This window comes from Camponotus floridanus, unplaced genomic scaffold, assembly GCF_003227725.1.
Source record: "Camponotus floridanus strain SB8 unplaced genomic scaffold, Cflo_v7.5 scaffold27, whole genome shotgun sequence".
In the NCBI taxonomy this organism is placed as follows: Eukaryota; Metazoa; Arthropoda; class Insecta; order Hymenoptera; family Formicidae; genus Camponotus; species Camponotus floridanus.
The window spans coordinates 825,841-849,958 of NW_020229403.1; the positions used below are offsets into that span (position 1 = coordinate 825,841).

General features: G+C 30.6%; 4 protein-coding genes across 15 annotated transcripts in view; 1 reads left to right on the forward strand and 3 right to left on the reverse strand.

Moving 5' to 3' along the window:
- The window catches only part of LOC105248276 (MAP7 domain-containing protein 1), a 149,777-nt gene extending 138,109 nt beyond the window's left edge, over positions 1-11,668 (reverse strand). For 5 of the 12 annotated variants that reach the window (XM_011252995.3, XM_011252990.3, XM_011253000.3 and 2 more), the window contains exon 1: positions 11,585-11,645. In XM_011252995.3, the coding sequence (XP_011251297.1) occupies positions 11,585-11,630 (46 nt within the window). In that variant the 5' untranslated portion in view covers positions 11,631-11,645. Of the gene's footprint in view, positions 1-1,226; positions 1,479-11,584 lie in introns of those variants that run through there. The other 7 variants (XM_025409571.1, XM_025409569.1, XM_011253004.3 and 4 more) reach the window with 5 other exon arrangements.
- A 1,822-nt stretch (positions 11,669-13,490) lies between these two features.
- On the forward strand, positions 13,491-15,794 carry LOC105248279 (acetyl-CoA acetyltransferase, cytosolic). The gene is made up of 8 exons (XM_011253010.3): positions 13,491-13,672; positions 14,056-14,177; positions 14,321-14,433; positions 14,512-14,711; positions 14,819-15,048; positions 15,130-15,315; positions 15,427-15,589; positions 15,672-15,794. Exons 1-8 carry the CDS (start codon positions 13,624-13,626, stop codon positions 15,788-15,790), a joined length of 1,182 nt encoding a protein of 393 aa, XP_011251312.2. The 5' UTR covers positions 13,491-13,623; the 3' UTR covers positions 15,791-15,794.
- A 330-nt stretch (positions 15,795-16,124) lies between these two features.
- Positions 16,125-19,181, reverse strand: LOC105248282 (U7 snRNA-associated Sm-like protein LSm10). Its single transcript, XM_011253012.2, has 3 exons — positions 18,977-19,181; positions 18,635-18,752; positions 16,125-16,448 (listed from the first exon to the last, which is right to left on the reverse strand). Exons 1-3 carry the CDS (start codon positions 19,114-19,116, stop codon positions 16,269-16,271), a joined length of 438 nt encoding a protein of 145 aa, XP_011251314.1. The 5' UTR covers positions 19,117-19,181; the 3' UTR covers positions 16,125-16,268.
- LOC105248280 (5'-nucleotidase domain-containing protein 1) lies at positions 16,618-18,628 on the reverse strand. The gene is made up of 2 exons (XM_025409543.1): positions 18,199-18,628; positions 16,618-18,106 (listed from the first exon to the last, which is right to left on the reverse strand). The coding sequence occupies exon 2, from the start codon at positions 18,052-18,054 to the stop codon at positions 16,750-16,752; it is 1,305 nt and encodes a 434-aa protein (XP_025265328.1). The 5' UTR covers positions 18,055-18,106; positions 18,199-18,628; the 3' UTR covers positions 16,618-16,749.
- Positions 19,182-24,118: the final 4,937 nt, after the last annotated feature.

A 24,118-nucleotide genomic window follows, 5' to 3' on the forward strand; every position in this document is an offset into this window, starting at 1 on the left:
TCGATGATAGAGGGGACTTTCAACCGGGTAAACGGCATCTAACCGACCTCTGGAGACATTACTGCTTTTCGCTGAACGTGCATATACCCTTTGCAATTATGGCAACTCGAATGAAATAAAGCAACCCACGTTAGACGAAGCAAACGTGCTACGAATGGTAAAATTATCGCGAAAATTACAATTTCGTGTTCCGAATCATAAAAGTACTATGCTGACGCTAGGTATACTGATGCTAGACGATAAGTAAGGACGAAGATAATATTACGTTATACTCCTACGAAACTTGATTTGTATTTAACTCGTTATCTCGAGATCTTTAATATTCTTTACTATCGATTTAATATAGTAATACTTGGGATCATGAATTGAATTTATGCGTAAATAATTACGATCAAATTTACAAGTCATTGATTAGAATAAATAAATGTAAATATGATAAATATAAATAATAAATATAGAGCAATGCGAGATTAAAATAGTAATATTTGTAAAAAAAAATATATATATATATATATATATCTTACTAAAAATACAATAATGATACTTACATAAATAATTATATAATAATAAATTATATTACTAAACTATATTTATTATATATTATTAAATCATGACTATCTTCGAAATTTAAAAAAAATAAATAAATTTGCGGTTTTTTACAGATCTGAAGTTAGAATTTTGTTGCTCGAAAGTGTAATAACCGATTAGAATGTTAAAGCCGACAATGTTTTATCCGACATTTTCTTGCCGACACATTACAGCATTACTTGCGAGTAATTATAGGTCATTCGCTCGAGTTTGTTTAGCGGCGTGCGATTCATTAGAACAAATCCCCCGTTTCCTCTGTCAAGATAAATTACACGTCTCTCTGTACATTTTATCATACACATTACCAGCATGTGAATGTGAAAATCATTGTGCAATAATTGTGCGATTCAATTCAACACGCCGATGTTTACTTATCTATCTTTCTTAATTACAAGTGCAGTGCGAAGGCAGCGTTAAATATGTAAATATTGTGCTTGGATATGGTAAAAAACCAAAAAATTAAGCTTGAAAATGAAAAAGATATATAATTGAAAATGTATAATAAAATATATAATAAAATTTTACTTTTTAAAAATTCAAAATCATAAAAATAATTTATGTGTATAAGCTTAAGAATTAATTTCTCGTTTAATTAGCTGTAATATCTTCCTATTATAAACTAATAATATTAGACGTACCTAGATCAGACTGTTCGTATTTTGCGAGCATTGCGATTACCATTATGGAACTTTTATTCGATTCGGAATCGTTCACATTAACCACCGAAAGTAAGAATCTACGAATATTATCCAAAATTTTCGCGGAAATTCAATGAAATCGAGCAATCTTGATATTAAACGATATCGAGAGGCTGAAAACGGAATGAGGCGATTTCGAGAGTTATGAATCATCAATTTAGGATACTGTATAGGCACGTACTGCCTTCGTTATAAACAAGTCAAGTGTAATCATGTCATCATGCTAAGGCCAATTTCATATGAGCCTAAAAAAAGAGTTCACTTTTATTTTATTTTTTGTCAACAACATGAAAATAAAATATGTCAAAGTATATCGAAAAAAATTTTTCCAGATACTACAAAATTCTAACAATAATATTATTAGTTAGAAAGACGTTTTACTTTATAACAGTTTGCGAATTTAGTGACCGATGCAAGGATATAAATTTTATTTTTCAATGTATATTTCTTTTTATCAAACTTTTCAGAATGCATTATTTCACTATTTAATAACTGAGACCAATAATTTTTTTTATTCCTTTCGTAATAAAAACAATGGAACATAAAAGCTAAGCGAAGTCGCCTGATACTTCACTGGAAAAGAAAGGATTGAGAGGACGAACACCCGGAAAAGCTTGACGAAATAAACAATCCTCTTTCTCTTGTCAAACGTAAACGCGCACTGATAGACGAATCACACGTTAAGGACTTCGAATACCGTGCACGCGCACGCGCTCGCGAAGGTTGGAGAAAACTCCGGAACCTCGTTCGCGTGTCCTTGACTTTCGTGTGGAAGACGCGTAACTGGCTCGCGCACTCGAATTCAGGATCGGGACGGGACCGAGATTCGTTCTACGGCTGCGTGAAGCCGAGTGCAGGCCTGCGAGCGCGATGAATCAAGCCCCCCTTTTCTTTCCTCCCGAGTCGACGCACCGCGGCCTCTCGTCCCTTCCTCGATCCCTCTTCCGTTGCATCTCTTTCTCCGCCCTCGTGAACGAGGAATAATATTACGGATGTCGCGACGACAGTTGTCGAGACAATTCCTGGAAAAGGTCGTGGCATCGACGATCTATTTTCAGTCACGGAGTTTAATTATTAAAAATATAATAAGTTTTAGTTGCGATAATATCAATAATTTCATCCTTAATAAAAATATATATTAACATTAATATATATTTTTAATTAATATATATTTTAATTAATATATATTAATATAATTATTAAAATTATTTTATATTTTATGATTTTATATTACATAAATTATTTTAATTAATATATATTAATATATATTTTTTAAATATATGTTCTATATAAAAAAAAATAAAAATCTTTGGTTTGTGTTGATCATGATCTCCTGCAGATATATATATTTAAATTACAATGAGAAATATTAGAAAATTAGTGAAAAATGTTGGAAGGTAATTAAGGAGAAGAAAATGGAATGTAGAGTAAAATCTTTGAGCGAATCAATTTATGGTAATTCTTGAGAAAATGCAACACACGCAACTTGTACGCGCCTAGCGTTCAGAGAGTGGAAAACAATGTTGCTAAGTTGCAAAAAAAGGACAAGAAAGAAATGAAGAGCAAAATAAAAAGTACACAGATTGCATTCCGTCCATGATTAAGCATTTTCTTTTTTAGTTACAAAAGTTTAAAACGACGCGTGATGACATTAAATAGGCAATCTGCCAACCTGATGACTGAGTCAAGCAGCGCATCAAGACCGTATGCAAGATCTATATGTGTTAACACTTGATGAATCTTACTTCTATTTTTGCTGTGCAGCACACTTGATAGAATATTCATATACATGAAACTTCAAGCTGAATGAGTCAATTCAGCAAAAACACAAGCATGTCTCGAATATGTAAATTGCCAAAAGTTTATATATGAAATTTTAACCCGATTGAAAATAAAGTTTGTTGCGAAATATTCTTTAAAAGCACTAATAAAATATTATGCGATATAAACGATAATAAAATTCACTTCTTATTTAAATTTGAATTAAAAATTTTAATTTAAATCTATATTTTATTTTATAATTTAAATTTATAGTTTATTGACCGAGACATTCTATGAAGAAAAGATCAAATTTAAATCGACTGAAAAAATTTATAGAAATTTTATTATTATTATTCGAGCAATATACATATGCCTCGAAAATGTAAATCGTCAAAAGTTTATACATGAAATTTTAATCCGATTAAAAATAAAGTTTCTTATAAAATATTCTTTAACAGCGCTAATAAAATATTATGCCATATAAACGATAATAAAATTCACTTCTTATTTAAATTTGAAGTAAAAATTTTAATTTAATATAAATTTTAATATAACTAAATATAAATTTATAATTAAATATTCCGAAATAATTTATTGATATAAACAAAGCTTATTCAAATCATCAAAACAGAAAGTTCAGTACAACGATGTACAGTTACTACAACAGAATTTTTTTTTTTGATAAATTTTCAATCAAATTTTTTTTTCAGTGTACATATGCCTCGAATATGTAAATCGCCAAAAGTTGATATGTGAAATTTTAACCCGATTGAAAATAAAGTTTGTTGCGAAATATTCCTTAAAAGCGTTAATAAAATATACGATATAAACGATAATAAAATTCACTTCTTATTTAAATTTCAAATAAAAATTTTAATTCTACATTTTATAATTTAAAGTTCATTGTCCAAGACATTATATGAAGAAAAGATCAAATTTATCAACTGAAAAAATTTACAGAACAAATAATATTATTCGATCGATATACATATCAGGATGATTCGTGATTCGCCTATGTGCCGAAGCGAATGAACAGAAAGCTTTAACCACGCAAAGCTATCGCGATAAAAACAGGAATGTCCCGTCTGGGAGGTATCAGAAAAGAAAGTAAAAATTCGCGCGTAATTACCATGCTCGCGAGCATAACTCACGATCTCAAACCGCACAAGCGTACCACATGCCGCGCGAGCGAAAGAACGACGCGGACTTTCACAGACGGGATTGCTTGACGGAGCGAACAACAAATGACCGATGGTGCCTGGCATGTGCATAGAAATCGGACGGACGAGGGTTGGTCGGCTACGTCGTGCGATCGTGGCGCGTTTAACACACGGACGTGTGAAAACGTGATCACGAGAGATTTCTCGCACTAGCATCAAGCTAGGAAAGAGAGAGAGAGACTTTCCTCCGAGGCGATTTCTAACGTCGGATGCATATATAAGCGACGGCGACACGAGAGATCGTTGCTCCCACTTTGCATAGTGACGCATCATGAAACTTCCTTGCTATTTTCCAAGTAAATCGAGTATGAAAAGTTGGAAAAGAAACTTATGCTTCGGAGCTGTCAGTCGCAAGTTTCGCATTTTTCGGAATAAGCGTCAATTTATGACACAAATACATAACGATATATATTGGAAAATGGTATCTACATTATGTAGATACTTATATTCATATGATTCGAAACTTTGCTTATTTCGTGATGTTGGAGCGTAAAATTATTTGCAGATATTCAAGGCAGAAAAATGAAGAAACTTATGGTAATGTATAGAATGAAATGGCTTCATTTATCAGAGAAATTTAACAAATCAGTTCGATGATTTATGTTTATGCTAAAATGAAAGAAAGATCAGAGATCCTGCAAGATATATTCATCATGTAGCAATACGTCATTCGAAAGAAATTAATGAGATAAAGACGAAAATACAAATTTAAAATTACTCAAAGAAAAGAAAAAAAGAAAGCAATATATTAAAGTAAATAAAAACACACTTACTAAAGACATCTTTAGAATGTAATGTAAAAAGGTAGACGCAAAAAAGTAAAAATCTATGTAGATAGAAATATAATCATAATATTAAAGCGAACACTTGCAATATTTATCACACATTTAACATGTATAAATTATTAACTAAATTTGTGTAAAAAATGATTTTCAAGCAAGAACGAGAATAAAAAATTGGTGTAATAAATTGCAATAGATTATTCCGGAAGGCAATCTGAGAAAAGACATATAAAAGAGAAAGAAAAAGAACAAGGAGAACGGAGAAAAAACGGAGATTTTGTAGCAGCGAGTATACAGATGTAAACCGCAGATTAAATAATATTCGCGATCCATTCTCGTAACGCAAATAACGCATTTCCGACTCCATAAGTAAGCATAACTAAGAGTAACTAAGAATCGAGGAAGAAGTATCAATCGATTGATCTTATCAATTGAATCACGCACAATTACATATGCCAGGAATACATCTCTTCGAGATTCGATCGTTTATCTTTCTTTCATCTATTCGATTACTCGTCGTGCTTCGAGGAACGGCAACTTCTCGGCGGGAAACGCTGACCGAAAACTACCGTCCGGTTCATGATTACGTAACGGTGTTAAAATAATTAGTGCGTATTACGTAGCGTTGCGCTGCGCCCGGCCGTAATTGGTAGAGCCTGCAGCACGTCGACAAGCGAGAAGAGAATACGACTACGATGCAGGCTCGCGATACAGCATACTGGATGTTGGGCCTATGAAATGTAAATTTTCTCGTTATATCTCTCGTATCTTCTCATTAGTTTCCCACTCGTTCTGACGTTTTTCATTTGATGAATTTTAATTTACTCCCTGGTAACGCGATAAAACTTTCTATTATTATAAACGAAGAAGCAAGCGAAAAATATAAATGACGATACGTCAAAATATCTTGTGAAAATGATCTTTCTTTATGTAAATAAATTATTCAATCATCTACTATTCAATCAAGTGTTAAATTTATTATTTATTATTGGTAGAGGAAGCGAAGTAGGATTGTGCGATATACGCGATATCGAGAGTTGAGAAAATAATGACGAGATTGAGGATGGATAAGCAGTATAATAATGATTGGAGATTTCCATGTCGCGATTATATCGAGCAAAATTATATTAAAAAAATACATATATACATCATAGTAGCATATTCAAGGCGACTACGAGATTCGAATAGTGAGTCATCATGTATAATATCGATTCACCTACATCGAGGAATCGTGCGGGCACACATTCTAGAGACTTGTATCTACACGACGAGGACGAGGACGAGGAGACACGAGACGAACGATTCATTACTCGAGCCGACCACGAGCACTTCCCGCTGCCGATTCGGCTCGTAGTCGGCAAATGTCGACCAATTTAAAGCGTTCCACATCGTTTCCTGTTTATTACACGTCCCTAATGTCGGCACGATCAATGACTACGCGACCCTGACTTGGAAAATATCACGCAAAATCGCGCACTCGTTACCTATATAAATTAACTTCCTACTTCGTAAAAATTAGGCGAGTATTTTGTCACTTGTGTCCGCTTTAATAATAAGAGAATCACATGAATCCTGTGTAAATGTATATATCTTGTGTATATGTACATATTTATATATATGACAAACTTTGAATAAAGTAATATATATAACTAATATATATAACAATAATATATATAACAATAATATAACTATATATATATATATATATATATATATATATATATATATAACTAATATAATAACACTTTGAAGTAATTTTAAAAGAAATAATCATGTATCTGCTTGTATGGCTTAAAGTCTAGAATCAATTTCTCGATTTTAATGAAGATAGATACAAGAAAAAGAAAAAGAAAGAGAGAGAGAGAGAAAGAGTGAGAGAGCACATGTGGCATACATGTTACACGTAAAATTAAAAAGAATTAGTATAAAACCAGTATATTGTAACGTGCGCGGAAGTATAACTATTATTATGAATTGCCTTTTAAACACCTTGTACATGACAAGGGAATTCGACATTGAGGGATTAGCAATAGAAAGCGACGCGTAAGATGAAATTATCAAAGCCAGAAATAAATGATCGGATTTTGAAACCTGGCTTCGGTAAATCGGGACGAACAATGCCGTACCGTTACTGAGGGAAGGCAGTCATATGGGTGTTACGAGAATAAATAACTGCAACCTACTTAAGCCTTCGTTACATAGTGTGCTACTCGTATGCCAAAGAGCTCTATCAATCTGAAACACGGACACGAAACACGATGCCTCGAATGATCGACTCAACAGGCTTGTACTGTCCCGATGAAAGAGATGAGACCGGCTACCCGATATAATCGTCGTAACTGTGACGTTTTCGATCAAAGTTCATCGCTATGAATGAATGATTCATAAGCCAATTTAACAAATCTTTAACTAATCGCTGAAATATATTTCCTCCTTGTTATTACGATTATCCTAAATTAGTTATCCTTAATTAATTGTACAAATATTATAATTTTGTTAATTAATATTTAAAGATGACAGTTAATTCGCGATAAAAAATGCAAGACAGTAATCTATCTATAATTTTATATACCGCATATTTTAATATATATAGGTTTTATTTTTTCTGGAATATTTTCTTCGTATTATTGAAGAAAACAAGAAATTCTAAATAAACGTTGAATTAGAATGTCTAAAGCAGATAAATATTCGCTGAGCGATAGTAATATGAAAATGAAGTAGTAATATGAAAATTATTCAAACATTATGCTTATTTTTTTCATATTTTACGTAAAGATTAGCAAAATGTATATTCAACATCTCAACAATTTTGTAAGAACTTTGCACTCGAATAAAGTTTAATATGCAAAGTTGACATTGACAATATTTAACATTTATGATTAATATTGAGACGTTATAAAATTTGCGATAAGTTCATATTAATATTATAATTAGCAATACAATGCAATGTACATGTATCTTCGAGGCAATATATGTATAATAAAAATTAACTGATAATAGCTTTCAAATACGAATAAAAATTGAAACGATTACATCGAAAATAAATTCTTATATAACAATATAATACTTTGCTTTACAGGAAAATACATATATCTCCGGGAGATTCATTAAAATGCTGAAACTGACCGTAAAACTTGGCTCAAACGCTTCAAATGTAACATTGAATTACATCGTAATATTACGAATACATTGCAAGATTTATTATATTGTAAATAAAAGAATTTAAAAAAATACGTGGAATTGTTAAATTTATGTATTTCGGGGATCCGTATGTCTGCACAGACGTGCGTAATCGACCGACTTCCTTCCGTTAGGAACCCGCTGAACCATGTCGGTATACGTGAAACCATCTGGCGCGGGCTACGTAAGCGACCGATGCAACTTACAATGTGGAAACCGTACGTATGTGAAGTCGCTAATAAATAAATTTTATAAAATCTCCCAACCACATTATATATACGACCGAGATGGCATATGAAAACATTCCTGAATCATGGCGACAAATACGCCCATTAATTTTGCTACTATATATTATCAGTTACGATATTTACATATATTATAATATCAAAAATATAATTATCATTAAATGCGACTTATATCATAATGTGATTCATATCAGTTTTAAAGCAAAAATAATTAGAGAGAGAGAAAATTAAATTTTATATAGCAAATTTTATACCGTAAATTAAATTTTTTTGGCATTTTTTATTATTAATAATAAATATCTAAAGTATAGTATTAATAAATATTATCAATACAATAAATCTAACATTAATTTAAAATAACAAATTTAAAATTATAAATCTAAAATTCTATACATATATAATTTTATTTTCAATGTAAAATTGATAATGCTATTTCATAAAAAGAATTTCTATGTTGAATATTACATCACGTCAAAACTGCTTTTCATTATTGATTTTATTTTGTGGCAAATATCAAATTCATCGTTAAATTGTTTATTGACCGCTGATTGATTGATACCTTGCAATAATATAACTGAGCTTGCGAATCATATATGTGTATATATGTGTATATATGTGTATGTATGTATATATATATATATATATCATTATATACTAGAAATTGCGCAGATATCATTGTGATAAGGGAATCAAAGTCACGATCACGCGAAGGAAAGACGTGTGCCATTCCTTACACAATTTTATCTCATGATTTATGTGTGGCCGATCAAGTAAAGCCAATATCCTTCGTTCAGCGAAGAAATCCACCGAGGTTAATCGTCATGTTACTTAAAAGCTTTCTCGCCATATATACACACGTATCAATTTACGTTTAAAATATCACTTCTCTGAAGCTACGTATAGAAAATAAAATCAAAATTTTTTTTCATCAATATCTTCGATTGAAAATTACATTCGACGCAGTAAATTGAATAGTGTTACTTAGAGCTTACGTTTAATTTAGACTTGATGGATAATGTAAAATATAGATATTCATTTTAGATGCTACAAGTATAAATCGCATACGTATCGAACCGATATGCATCGTTGAATATATATTACAGTTAATCTCGTTATAGCAGTAGACCATATTAGAAACATCAAGTAATCATCGCCTGATGTCGCATAACTTATCAATTAAAACGTACTTATCTTATTTAGGTGTTTGTAATCATATTTTAAAAAGTTTCATATTTTAATATTATAAAAAGATTATAAAAAAGATAATATATAAAAACGATATCAATATTTATCCTATATCTTAGTATCCTAATTTTAAATATTCTTTAGAGAATATTTAATTATCAATTGTATTCAACTGGATAAGGATCCTAATTTTAAATATTATTTAGAGAATATTTAATTATCAATCGTATTCAGATATTGGATGAGGATATCAATAATTAAATATGTATCTTAATATACAGTTTTTTGCAGAAATAAAAATAACAATATAATTATCGCCATGCGGAAAGATATTCAAATATATGAAATTATATTCCATAAAAAAGTGTGAATATATGTAGTTTATATCTTAATTAAAAAGATTCCTTTTCGATAAGTTCGTATACTACAAAATTTATTTTAAAATTCGAAAGGATATATTAAACAGCAAAAAAAATTTCGTTTTATCTCTTAATATCTAGTATCTTAATATCATCCTTAAAAATTTATGTAAATATGATAACCAGAATAATCAATTTGATGGCTTATGCAATTGTGCAAAATAAGAAAATATAATATCGATCAATATCTAACTCGAGAGAACCTTTATATCAATATTTTTTAAAAAAACCTGATATCTTACCGTTCCATTTATTTCACTATATATACAGTGTTCTAGAATTATTATTATTTTGTAGCTATCTTTCAATTCTATGTATGTACTATGATGAGCTTTTAGCAAAATTTGTCTTGAGATGATTTTTTCATTATTTTTTTAACATATAGTGTCTTATCATATTTACATAACAGTGTTCAATTATTTTCTAATTCTCACCCAAAATTGTAATGTTATTAAATGTTATTAATTTATTAAACTTTCTTAAAGTTAATTAGTGAAATTAAAAAACACTTAATATTTAAAAAATTAATAAATCATCAATATCAAAACAAACAACACGTATATCTGTGAAAAAATTATTAATTATTTACTTTGTGTAATACGTGCACAAATTATCGATTTAAATTTTGGTAAAACTGACCGAATCAATATAATTCAATATAAAGGATATATAATTAAAGAGTAAAAAATACAGAGGTGTAAACGCGTGCTAACAAATGTATGACGGGAAGGTAAGCTGAGAGCCGGCGAGAGCACGTTGCGATGCGGCCTCGCCGCAGCTGATGTGTCGCGACGTCGCGCGGATCCGCGCACATCCGAGAACGTAGGCGTAACACGAATCAGCCGGTATTAAATTCACAAGGATGAGACGAGGCGCGAGGGACGACAGCGGGATCGCGAGACACGAGAAGAAAGAAAGGACGGACGGAGACAGATAACGGTAATCTCTCAAAAGCGGTCGCGGTAGGGACAGTCATCGCGGTGACGCAAGTCGCAAGGCCGTCCGAGCGTGACCTTAATGAGTAATCGGTCCGGCAATTTCTACTTCAGGCTCGACAATTATTCATGTATTCGTACGAGCGATCCGCGAGATCGCGCACTGTCAAACGCGTGTTGGCGCGTTTCGACACGTCTGACGATAAGCGACGACGACGGCGAAGGCGAACGAACGACGACAATGACAGCCGTCGCGGATGGGTGGCGCGACGTTATCAGGACGTCGCGAGTCTCGCGACAATCTTCTGGACGACCGTATAAGACGATTCTCGCATGTCCCTCGGGTTCGCGAGAGCAGCTTCCTCGCGGGCGATCCATCATCGGCATGCTCGGGCCACGCGCGCCTTTCGGTCGCGGACGACGTGCAGCTGCGGCGATGCGCGCCGCGTGTCTCGCAACGATTACGCGGGGGCGACGCGTCGCCGCGATGACATTCGCGGCTCGGCGATGTCGGATCATCGCGTGGCGACGGGATATCAACGGATAAAGGGCGCAACGCGCCGACAAATACCTCGTTTTTCGACGAGCTCCGAAATCTCCTCCCTGTTGTCGGCCATCTTAGCACCAGTCACTGACTCACAATGCACGCTGGGTAAAAACTGGTGAAAACAAACGCGCCGTCACCGCGCCGCGGCGCTTCGATACGCTGCGTCAGCGCCACCTGCCGAGTCGCGACGGAGGCACGCGTCAGCTGTGCGGCGTCTGTCAGTTGCGCAGTATCGTAGCTACCTGACATTTATTTTGTAACGTACTTATGACGCGAGCGAACGTTTTTCAATGTTGTGCTGCTACGTATTTGATCTTATCTTTTCTTGTCGTCAATCTTATCTGATTTTTTTTGAGGATTTTTTTTTACCTTTGTATTATATGTTACATACACACACACATATCATAGCCTTCGAAAGCTTGGTATATTATCTCTCGATTATCACCTAACTGCTGACTTTTTGCTAACCTCATTGCTATTCTAAATTCTAAATAACGTTCTGTATTCAAAGAATTTTAAACAAGCATTGACAATATTCTTGTCTGTATCTTTTTTCATTTCAATTCAGAAAATCACAATTTATCACGACTCTGATAAGTGAATATATATTTTTCAACTAATCGCAACAAATATAAAATGAAATTTATATTATTATATAATAATTTGTGTAGTATTTATTTATATATTTATTTTATATTTTATGAAAAAGTATGGAAAGTTTAACTTTTTCTGTATTTCTACGTGTTTAGCTTATGCAATACATATTTATTTTACAGAACTAGGTATTAAATATTCATACATTTCGTGCACACATACTTCATGCAAATTAAGTCTCATATCTTAAGTCAATTTAATCATTCCCGGCAAACTACGTCATATGAATATTTGTGTGTTATGTAATTTTCCAACATGTATGCATTGTATACATCAATTTCCTCACCCCACAAATATATTAAATATTCTTATAAAATTATGTGTCATAGTAGCATCTTTTCCTGGAAATTTCTAAGAACTAAGAAACAAGATCTTAGAAACAGTTGTTAAAGTTCCTTTCTTTTAATTCTCTTTCGTTTATGCTTCGCTTTTAATTCATGTTTGAAGATACTTTTATGATTCAATCCTACGTCACTAGCATTAATATCTTCCCATTAGGCAATTTAAAACAATTGTGTCAGATAGGTCGGATGGAGAAATTCATACTAACTTATTTCGATATAGTCGACCATGTGATTGTCTCGACAGATCCGTACTTACATATAGATGCAATATGTGTCGCTTTTCTGGCACACGATTTATTTTTAATATTGATATTCGTATAATAAAACAGCTGCAAAAGCAAATAATTTATAAACTTTGTTATAATTATCTATAAACTGTATTATTTAATTAGAAAAGACCTTTATATCATTTATTTTTTTTTCATTTCTTATTTCTTTCCTAATGATGGACCTAACAATATAATTTAATTACTCAAATGTGATTCCTGATCTAAAGAGAGTACTGTTAAAGGAATTCTACGCATGCGCAGTTTAAATACATGTTATTTGAGTAGCGTACATAAATCAATTAAATGATATTCATGATTAAAGAATAGTAAATAAAAAAATTAATGACATAAAAATCTTTTATAATTAAATAATACAATTTATAGATAATTACAACAAAATTTATTGCATTTGTGGCTGATTTATTTTATGAATACTAATATTAAAAGTCTTTATGTACCCCAAGAGCGCCATATATTACATTACTGACCTGTCGAGACAATTATACTATAGATCTGTTCTTTATAGCTGAATTGAGTTGTTTATAGGTGAATTTTTTTTATTCTACATTGGGAGGAAAAAGATAACTAGTGTACTCTGAACTCTGAACTAGTGTAGCCTAGTGCAGTCAGTTCAGCTATAAAGAACAGACCTTACATCACGTGGTCTCCTACGTGGAACTCTACGTTTCACGGACTTGCCCTCCTCGGACAAGTTAATAAATATCCCTCCATCTGATGTCACTGAAGCAGTCTCCGTGTGGTTTTCGTAGAGCGTAGTATTTTGCAGCTCGTAAAAATGAGTGATCATACCGTTGTAATTGTCTCGGCTGTCAGGACACCCATAGGTAACCCATAGATAAGAATGATATATAATATAATTGTCACTAAAATTAAATGCAGCAATTTAAGACTATCTTGTAAAAAAAATTCATTCAGATTATATATACAATATATAAAAATATAATTATATGTACGAGATATAAAAATATACTTATATACAGAATATTGTATCACAATATTATATAATAACATTAATATTTTATAAAATTTAATATTTTATAATATAACAATAAAAAATTTTAAATAAATAAAATATATAATATATTAAGGATTTCAAAAAGAAGAAATTTAGCTTATTTGAAAATTTATTTAAAATATTTTTGTAATAATATGTAATAAAAAATCTTTAAATATAAAATTTTGCAATGAACCAATTTCTATTCTGTAGGATCATTCCGTGGGAGCTTGTCTAGCTTGAAAGGATCAGAAATGGGAAGTATTGTTATTAAGGAAAGTCTTATAAGAGCTGGATTAAAAGGAGAAGAAGTTTCCGAGGTCATCATGGGCCAGGTATTTAATTTGCATAAATTTAGAAATAATAGAATGCATATATTTTCAAATTTATTTAAATTTATAAACTAAATTTGTACCTGAAACAAATATATTAATTATAATTAACATTTGTTAACGCATATTTTTATCACATATTTCAGGTCCTTTCTACAGGGGAAGGTCAAAATCCTGCAAGACAAGCAGCAGTCAATGCTGGCATACCTATACCAGTTCCTGCTTATCAAATAAATATGTTGTGTGGCTCTGGTCTAAGGTATGCATCTATAATACAATGTGCATCTCTTAATACATAATTTATTTTGAATAATATAAAACTATATTATGTACACAGGTCTGTAATAAATGGTTATTCTTCTATAAAATCAGGAGAAAGTGATATCGTTGTAGCTGGTGGTCAAGAAAACATGAGCAAAGCACCACATGCCATTTATCTCAGGACTGGTGTAGACTTTGGGAATTGTAATTTAGTTGATACATTATTAAATGATGGCTTAACAGATGTCTTCTATAACATGCATATGGCAATCACAGGTAAAATAAAAATATTACAACTGAATATAATTTTTATTAAAAAAATTAAAATTTTATACTAGCGTCATATCTTTTTACTATTTATTCCATTATTACATTTTTGACAGCTGAAAATATTGTTGAAAAATATGCAATAAGTAGACTGGCACAGGATGGCTATGCGAGTAAATCACAGCAGAGGGCAGAGATAGCTATTAATGCTGGATATTTTGATAAAGAAATTGTTCCAGTAACTATTACAGATAAAAAAGGATCTATCGTTGTATCTAAGGATGAATTCCCGAAATTTGGAACAACTGTGGAGAAGCTTGCAAAATTAAAGCCAACATTTAAAGCGGTACGGTAAATATTATTTTCTGCAAAATTTCATACTTTATAAAAAAAAATTCAACATTTGATATTAACATATTCCATTTAGAATGGTACAATTACTGCTGGCAATGCATCTGGTGTAAATGATGGTGCAGCTGCTGTAATTATCATGTCTCAAGAAGTTGCTGCAAGTAAAGGAATTTCACCATTAGCTAAAATTGTTGCAGTAGCACAAGTTGGAGTTGACCCTAAAATTATGGGTATTGGTCCTGTTGAAGCTGTTAAATTAGTCGTTAGTATATAATACGTCTGTTTTTTGAATTAATTTTATATTATGCTAACATGTAAAACACGATTATACATATAATTGGAAATACATTACACATTATACATTTTATTCTAGTTGAAGAAAGCAAATTGGTCAAAAGAGGAAGTAGATTTTTATGAGTTAAACGAGGCCTTTGCAGCACAAGCAATTGCATGTGTTCAAGAACTTGGATTGGATCCCGAGAAAGTGAATGTAAATGGCGGTGCTATTGCTCTAGGTCATCCTCTCGCCATGTCTGGTATATTGAATTAATATTGAAACTTTTTTTTACAAAATTTTTCTACAAAATTCTCGTAATAAAATTTTTCATTATATTTCAGGAACAAGAACATTAGTCACCTTGTTACACATTTTAGAAAGAACTGGAAAGAAAAAGGGTGTCGTATCATTGTGCATTGGAGGAGGAATGGGTATTGCTATGGCTGTTGAAAGAATATAAGTAGTTTTTTCTATTTATATATAAATCTTATATAAAGAGAGAGAGAGTATTATATTTTTATTAAAGTATTTCTCGATAGTAATAACATTCCTTTATGCTACATGTTGAATAATGAGCAGACATTTATTATGAAACTATATATAGAAATTTACAGTGCTCAAGTTGCTGTTTACTTAAACATGCAACTAGTAATGTATTATCCTGTTCTTTCTTAGAACAATGATGTAATTAAATATTTTTACAGTATATATTTTGCAATATTTTTACACATAATGTATTAAATACATATAATATATTTAAAAAAAATTAAAATTTTACTATGCTAATTTTTTTATCTAACAAAGTGTAAAGTATATTCAATAAAAAAAAAGTAAATCAAACTTATCATGTACATGAATATGTATAGTGATTAATAGCACTCAAATTCAAGGACGACTAATAATTTAAATCCATTAAATTAAGTCACAAATATCATATATTATTTTGTGAACTGACTTTTGGTTTCTCTACTTTCTAAAATTTGTTCTACAGCCTCGAGGCTTTCCTGTTGCCTTTGCTGAGTGCGTTTGTTCTTAAAAGTATATTTTGTATTCTTCATTTCCTTTGATGGATAGCTTAAGCGTTTTAATTGTTCCTTGATAGCTGGTATAATCCGTATCTTAAATTATAATATGATTTCATTAGATATTATCAATACAATAATCAATTTTTATTTCTGAATGTTTTTATTAAAGACTATTATATCTATATCATAATCATAATATTAAAATGTCTCAAAATATTTTTATATAAATATAATTATACCTTAAATATATCTTAGATTTATAATAATATCTAAAAAGATACGAATATTTTTAGCTTTTAGTATTCCTTAGATTTCCTATATAAGAAGAAATATGAAGAAAAAATATGATTTTTGCTATAATTTATACAACATAATTATTATTGTCCTTTATATATTACATTCCTGATATACTAAGTGGAATGGCAGGATAATATCCACAATAAGACTTTCCATCTTTACTAAAACAAGGAATAGGTTCTTCTAATGGTTTCTGTGTAACTAAATCGATTTTTGGTATACAGAGTTTGGCATATTTTTTTATTATATGTCCAAACAAAGAATCTACATTAACTGTTGAATCTTTCAAACAAAAGTAAGATCCCCAAAACTTTGAATTCAAAATATTCTCATCTGGATGAATCAACCCATGATAAAGCATCCCTTCTGACATTTGTTCCTCGATTACAGCTAATGTATCACAATGTGCATATAGATTCGGTACATAAATGTCTTGTATAAGATTATCGCCAACATATAAACACCGTTGATCCGCTTTTCCTGTTATACTAACAAGAAATTCTGATAGTTCGTTCCAATTCCCTTGGCTATATATTTCAGATCGTTTTAAATCTTTGCTTGTAACACAACAACAAGTTTCATGGTTGTTTATAACAGTGAAAAATGGTCGATTATTAGCAAAAAAGCCAGGTTTCTTCGCATTACATATTATAATATCAAAAAGAGACTGCCAATCTTTACCAAGAGCATAACTGGCAGTAAAGGTTGCAAAATCTACATATGATCCAGTAAGAAGAAAGGTAGCTGATTTTTTCTTTATTTCTCTCAACCATGAAATTGTATTTGGGCTACATTTATGCAAATATTTCTCTGGACTTTTTTTAATGTCGCCAATAATCCCTTTGTTCAAATGAAAATTGTCTTTAGAAAACATGTATATCAGTCCATCCAATATATCAGGCCAAACATTATATTTATCCAAAGAGAATCCACTTTCTTCATCAAGCGTATCTATAGTTCGTGCAAAGACAACACTTGTCGGAATATCGAAATAATCTAAAAGACTTCTCATTTTCTCAGACAAAGGAGGATTCCAGGTTGCCAGCATATCGTTGCAGAAAGTATCTATAATTTCCCATTTTTGTTCAGGATATATTTCCTTTATTTTATCTGTATTTAAGAGATGTGATCCATGGCACGCTCTGCGAATAACACCATCTGGGCTCACTCTGAGTATGTTTCCCCTTTCAACATCTAACAACAATCCTTTTTGCATGAAATCCAAATCATTATCTGTTAATGGCTTTAACAGATGCTTTGCACTGTATCTCCGTTCATTCACCAAAAATTTAGCTAATATCTCATACTCTCTATGCACCAGATTTGTAATATTGTAACGCAGTAGAGTGTTATCCAAGTCGAAACCAATGCAATCATAGTTGGCGAATTTGAATGCATCCATATTACTTTTAATGGATTTAACAGATCCTTCGAATTTATTAAATGCCTTGGAACTGTATTGATAAGAGTTTATATATAAAATCGTGCCAAGTAATGCTTCTGTTTTACTAATTACATATGTATACACAGGAACATATCTACATACGTATACTTTGATAGTACTATGACAAGGACGCCAGCCTCTAATCATATCTAAACACAATTATCTTAACAATACGTTTGTGACGAATAAATGTACATTAGTATCTTCAAATAAATCCTTCAAATAAATCCAATTATGTCAAATATAATGCAAGTCAATTGTCTCAGCACAAGAAATCAGATTGAGCAACCTTGAGATACTAAAAATACCTGAATCCCTTGCTAAGATTTTACTTCGAAGTCGAATGCTATCTTATCTACCTGTCTGAAGTCGAATGCTATCTTATCTGCCCGTGAAAGTTAAACAAAAATTATCACGATTATTTCTAACCTAAATGCAGTGCATTTCGGTCGCGCTAATTATCGCTCTCAGATTATCACTGAGAAAAAATTACCAGACAAGAGCGGGAAGAGATAATTACATTTTTTAATGTACTCACATGCGGAGGAATATGAACACAACGAATATTTCTCGCTTGTACGAAGAACATGTCAAACTTGAAGGAATCCTCACGTGGATCCGTAAACACACAGTCCCTCATCACGACATTCATGTATCTACAAAAAACAACAAAAAAATGACGTATTGATAATATCAAATTGATTCTTGTAATAAAAGAAAGACATCGTTGATTAATTTTGACATACATTATTTATAAAACAAACTATTCACAACAGTTACACACATATTATTGACGAAGCACAAATTCCTTAAATACAATAACTATTTGTTGTAAAAAGCGTGAACTTCACGTCGGACTGATAACGAAAACATTACGTACGCGTCGGTCTGTTCGACGATGCCAAAAATCGATGCTTCGTTTCGCAAATCTATTATCGTTCGTTGCTTCTCTACAGCCTTCAGCAGGATTGACAGACTATTGTAGAGAAAATGTCTCTCACGTTTCGAATCCAGGGACATTGTGGACACGAAGCTAAGCTAAAAGGAGCGAGAGCGCGCAAAACACGTAGCACGTTGATCGACCAGCGAGGTCGAACTGACAGACCCACGTGGGAGACCACGTGACCGTCGCGCGCGGAGTGCGCGCGTAAATCTCGATCATTTGTATATATAAAATATATAAATATATTTTGCAGCATACGTTTAAAATTATACATGTTATAAATATTAGAAACGCATTGTATGTTATATATATTGTATGTTATATATCTTACTGAAACATTACAAAGCGCCTGCTCATTTAGTTCAAGAAATTTTCCTTCAAGAAATCCTCGAGATTATATTATACGAGCCATTACTTAAAAAATTTTTTTTCTTTTATCTCTTTATTCTTTTCTACCTCTTATTCTTTAATCTAGATAAATCGGTATTAGATTAAGAAAAAAGTTATTAACTTGATTAATCGTTTAATAAATAATCATTTAATTTGTTAATTCCTAAATTAAAATACTTCTATAATTTAATATTTTATGTGTATATAAGTATATGTTATAGGACGTAAAATTTGACAATAAATTATCAATAACATTATGTTCGATCTTTCCGATACAAACGGTAGCGCGTTTATGTTTACATCTTATGATCTTGTTATCATTCGCACGATGATTCTCAAGTAATAAAATAGTGGTGAGAACCGCTTCGTATATTGTAATATTTTTACTAAACACGATTACTATAAGTATCGAAACATAATTTACTATAAATATTAATAATTAAAAATTAATTATCTTTTGATAAATTACATGAACTATATCGCAACGATAAATATTTATCGAATCGTAATCATTATTGCGAATAAAAATTGAAACAGGGGATACATGAAAGGGGACAAGAGAATTAAATATATTATGATCTTTTGATCATCGATGCTTATTATAATATTTCTTTAACAATATTAGAATTAAATATATTTCGACCAATGTTTTAAATATTCTCAATCCTTGTTTTAACAACCCTTTTAACCTTAATTAAACAATATACAATTTAATCAAGAATCGATTAAATTATAGGAATCCAAAATATTAAATAATCACTTCGATCGTTGCGATTTTTACGAACAATAATTATTATTTTAATATTTAAAGTCACAAATATATTTCATCCGTTATTTTATTGTTTTACTTGACAAGCTAAATATAATTTGGATTGTGAGAGAACACGAAGTAAAACAATCGAATTATAGATACAAATAATTAGCATAAGGAAAGACTCCGTGATAAATTGTTTAATATAATAAATAATCAATTTTAATCAATAAATTAAAATACTTCCATAATTTAATATTCCGCTTGTGTATATTTTATAGCATATAAAATATTTCGGCAATGAATTATAAATAACATTATGTTCGACTTTGATGATAGACAATAGCGTGCTATTGTTTGTATGTTACGGTTTTGCTATCATTTGTTCAGTGATATTCGAGCAGTAAAATAATGATGGGAAATGCTTCGTATGTTAATTAATTGTTTAATAAATATTAGTTTAATTAACCCATAAATTGAAAAACAATTTAATATTTTCATGTATAACAGTATATGTTATCGTACGTAAAATATTTCGGCAACAAATTATCGATAACACGGTGTTCGACTTTGGCAATATAAACAATAGCGCGCTATTGTTAATATGTTATGGTTTTATTATCATTCGCATGGTGACACTCGAGCGATAAAGTAGTGGTGCGAAATGCTTCGCATATTGTCGAATTTTTTTTTTAAACACGATTACGATTAGTATCGAAACATAATTTGATATAATTACTAATAATTAAAAATAACTTATGATAAACGTCATGAAAATGTATGGCAACGATAAATCTTTATCGAATCGCAATCATTAATTACTGCAAATAAAAATTGAAAAACGGAACATAAAAGGGGATAAAGAAATTAATTTTATTATGATCTTTCGATTATTGATGCTTATTAATAATGTCTCTAACGATATTTATTAGAATTAAATAAATTTCGATCAATGCTTTAAATTTTCTTAATCGGCAATCACTCGTAGAATATTTCAACGACGAATTATAACAATAACATAGTATATGTCGGTCTTGGCGATATAAACAGTATCGCGATAATGTTTATGACTTTACGATCATTCACACAGTAAACTTGAACAATAAAGTAGTGACATTTCATATATTCTTAAATTCTCTCTACATAATCAACCTTGGCGATATAAACAGTACCGCGGTAATGTTTCTGACTTACGATCATTCGGTCAATGACTCTCGAGCAGTGAGGTAGTGATGTGAGACGTTTCATATATTATCAAATTCTTTCTTTAACAACTATTTTGAACATTGCTTCATATAATAGATTTTCTCTTATCTGTTATATTTTTATTTATCGTTTAGATTTGCGAATTAAAATTTATATAGTATATTACAAAATTAATTATATATTATATTATATATAAAATTATATATAATATAATATAACCCTCCCATGGGGTACACCTTGTCGTGGTGGGAGGGCTTAGTACCTGGACGGTGTCTTAAGGTTTATCTTAAATTTTCCAATTTATGATAAATCTTAAGGTGCCTGAATGGGAAGCTAAGTATCCTTTCGCGTCGTCGGTGCCGTCAACGTGCCGCGGACGGCAAGCGCTTCGTCAACGCGTCGCGTTAGGTATATACATATTAGGGAGTGCCGTTAAAGGTATATACATGTTAAGTATATACATCGCGCGATCAAATATAAAATTTTTAATCGCATCGAAATAGTGCGGGAGTGCCGTTCAGTATCGCGCGTAAAATAACGAAAATAGCGATATAAAAATATCGCTCGTGAGTGCGGGAGTGCCGTTAAGTATCGCGCGTCTAAGACTGAGAGGAGGAGGAGGCCTAGGAGAGGCATCAGGCTCCGCAACCTTCTGGTAAGCATTTTATTTATTTGTAATTTATAATTGTATTAAATATTAAATATTAAATATATTTATTATAATTTAAATTAAACAATTAATCGCAACAATTAATTTGATGTTTCTTATTTACATTTTTTATTTATATTTAAATAAGAGAGAATTAAAGAAAAAGATTTTTAAATTAAAGCTATAATCTTGTAAAGGTATAAGTTTTTATAAAGTTATAAGAGAATTATTAGTACTTAATGTTTTTTAAAATTTATAGAATTATTTTATTAATCTGCTATTATTATATGCATCAAATATAAAATTTAATGTATACAATAATTTTTGAAATATTAATTAATTTAAACGCTGCTACATAAGAATCTTCTTTTGTATGTTATAGATCGATGCAACAACGCTGATCTGAGAGGAGGAGCAGGCCTAGGAGAGGCATCCTGCACCGGCGGAACAACCTGATGGTAAATATTATTATTTATATATTAATTGTTATAAATTGTTAATTTGTTATAAACAAACAATAATCCGATCTTATTATATAAATAAATTTAAAAAAAAAATTTTTATAAAAGTCATATAGAATTTTCTATTTAAAAAACAGTTTCAAAAATTTATAAAATTTTTGCATACGTGTTTATCTGCTTATTATTTTACACATCGGATATAAAATTCCGTACGATAAAAATTGTTTTAAATATTAATTGCATTTTGTGAGCATTATTAATGTAATTGTGAGTATTATAAATAAATTTTATACTTGTATGTTACAGACAACTAGCTTCGATAACAACAACTCCGCTGTTGCGCATCAGTGCCGGTGAGTGAAAAAAACTTTTATTTAACTTTAAGGTAACAGATTCGTACACAGAGAAAAATGTTGTATTCAAGTAAAATATTATTTATTTTAAGTATATCACAAGTTTGTATATCCGCAAATATATCATAAGTTTATCACAAGCATTAAATTTAATTGAATATATTCTGAATTTTAGTAAGTGCAGTATTTTAGTCAAGAATATTAAATTAAAACAAAAATTTGGTTTGCTTATTACAAGAGTTGACGTAAAATAAGTTTGATTTTTCTTTGATACAACTTTACAATATTCTTGAAGAGAAAATAAATTCTTCCTTTGAGTACATGATAATGAGATTTTCTAACACTTGTGATGAGTATATTTTAAGACTATTATCAAGACTTATTATATCAAGAAGATATTCTTTGTTGAAGAAAATTATTACTTAAAAAAAGAAAAATAAACTGAGCAATCGCTTTTCTTGGCAGTAGAATGATATTTTTCTCTGTGTAGAGATTGCAGATGTAGATTGTAGATTGTAGATAAATCCGTTGCCTTAAAATGGATGAGTTAGGATGGATTAAATTAAATAAATTAAATTAAATGATTAAATTAAATTAATTAGATATTATTAAATTAAATTAATAGATGCTTATTTTATTAAATTAAATTAATGCTTATATTATTAAATTAAATTAATAGATGCTTTGCATTTATTGCCAAAATATATTGAAATATTAATTTAAAAAAGAAGAGATCAAGAAAAGAAATTTTTGTAAAGATTTTTCGTCTAATTTATTAAATAAAGAACATGCATTAACAATTATCAATTTTATAAATTTTTGATGCTAATTTAGTCTTATAATACGCACTTATCTTCTAATTGCTCATAACTCATTCATCATAGAATTTGTTTGTAGATATTGTTTTTAAACTTTACTTTAATTTAATATAAATAAAGCCAAATGATTAATTAATTAAATAATTTCTAATATGATAAATATACACACATTATTTATATACTTTATTATAAGATATAATTTATAGAAATTTGTAGTAATTTGGCTTTATTTCAATTAAAACAAAGTTATATTCAGTATTTAACGAGCGATCGTGAAATCAAACGATCATTACTAAATGAGCGTAAATATTTCACGCTCTTTTGCCGGTAATTATCCGGCAAAAGAAGGAGTAATTATCTCCTTCTTCTCTGATTAGAGATCGAGAAAGAAAGTGGCCAGGATCAACGAAAGGTAGGTTCAACTGGTCTAAAGAGAACGGTTAGGATATTC